Source organism: Acanthisitta chloris, unplaced genomic scaffold, assembly GCF_000695815.1.
Source record: "Acanthisitta chloris isolate BGI_N310 unplaced genomic scaffold, ASM69581v1 scaffold19905, whole genome shotgun sequence".
Classification (NCBI taxonomy): domain Eukaryota; kingdom Metazoa; phylum Chordata; class Aves; order Passeriformes; family Acanthisittidae; genus Acanthisitta; species Acanthisitta chloris.
The window spans coordinates 902-1,646 of NW_008675560.1; the positions used below are offsets into that span (position 1 = coordinate 902).

The window sequence follows — 745 nt, forward strand, 5'->3', positions numbered from 1 at the left end:
ACACACCCGATCATCCACCATACCCACCACCTCCTTGCGGTAAGCCGGGCAAAGCGGCGACGAGCAGATGACCTTGTTGGTAGCAGCGCCGAAAATCCCCAGCGTGGTAAGATTCTCCCCAGCCCCCGCCGTGCTGTAAAGCTGAAAAACGGAAAGATCGCAGCGATACAACGAGCTCAGCATATCTCGAGCCGCTCCTTGCAGCGACACAGCATCCCCTGGGTATAGCTTCTGCCAGACGTGCCACACCGGCTCGTAGAGGAAAAAAACCTCCGGATTCTGATTGAAAAGCTCCCCGAAAAAAGACGAACCCGAGCGCCAGGTGGTGAAAACATAAACCAGTTGTCTCCTAGTGCCCGAGGGGCCACGGCTGGCGGGTGGTGTTGGAGGAAGGTGACGGAGAGAGGTTGCGGGAGGTTCCCCGCACCGTCTTGGCTCTTTTCGCCACTTATACTCCAGCAGGTTGAGCGCGGCCAGCAACAACAGCAAAGCGTAGCCTAGGCACAACGCCAGCGCTTTCCGTCGGCACAATTTCATGCTGAGCACCGACAAGAGCGGCGAAATTAATTGTTGCTTAACGTTCTGGTACCCAGGGGACAGCGGCGGGCAGTAGGGCACGCCGTGTCCCGCCCGGTTCTTCGTGCCCGGTCTGCATGGCGTAAATGATGATGCTTTACTTAGCACCGACGGTACTGAATTTCTCCCGCATCGACATCACAGCAGCAGCAGCTCCCGGTGGTATCGC

At 57.7% G+C, this 745-nt stretch overlaps 1 protein-coding gene across 1 annotated transcript in view; it reads right to left on the bottom strand.

The window, feature by feature from the left end:
* The window catches only part of LOC103803272 (carbohydrate sulfotransferase 2-like), a 1,306-nt gene extending 769 nt beyond the window's left edge, over nucleotides 1–537 (bottom strand). The window contains 1 exon segment of the mRNA XM_009075817.1: nucleotides 2–537. Within this exon segment, the coding sequence (XP_009074065.1) occupies nucleotides 2–537 (536 nt within the window).
* Nucleotides 538–745: the final 208 nt, after the last annotated feature.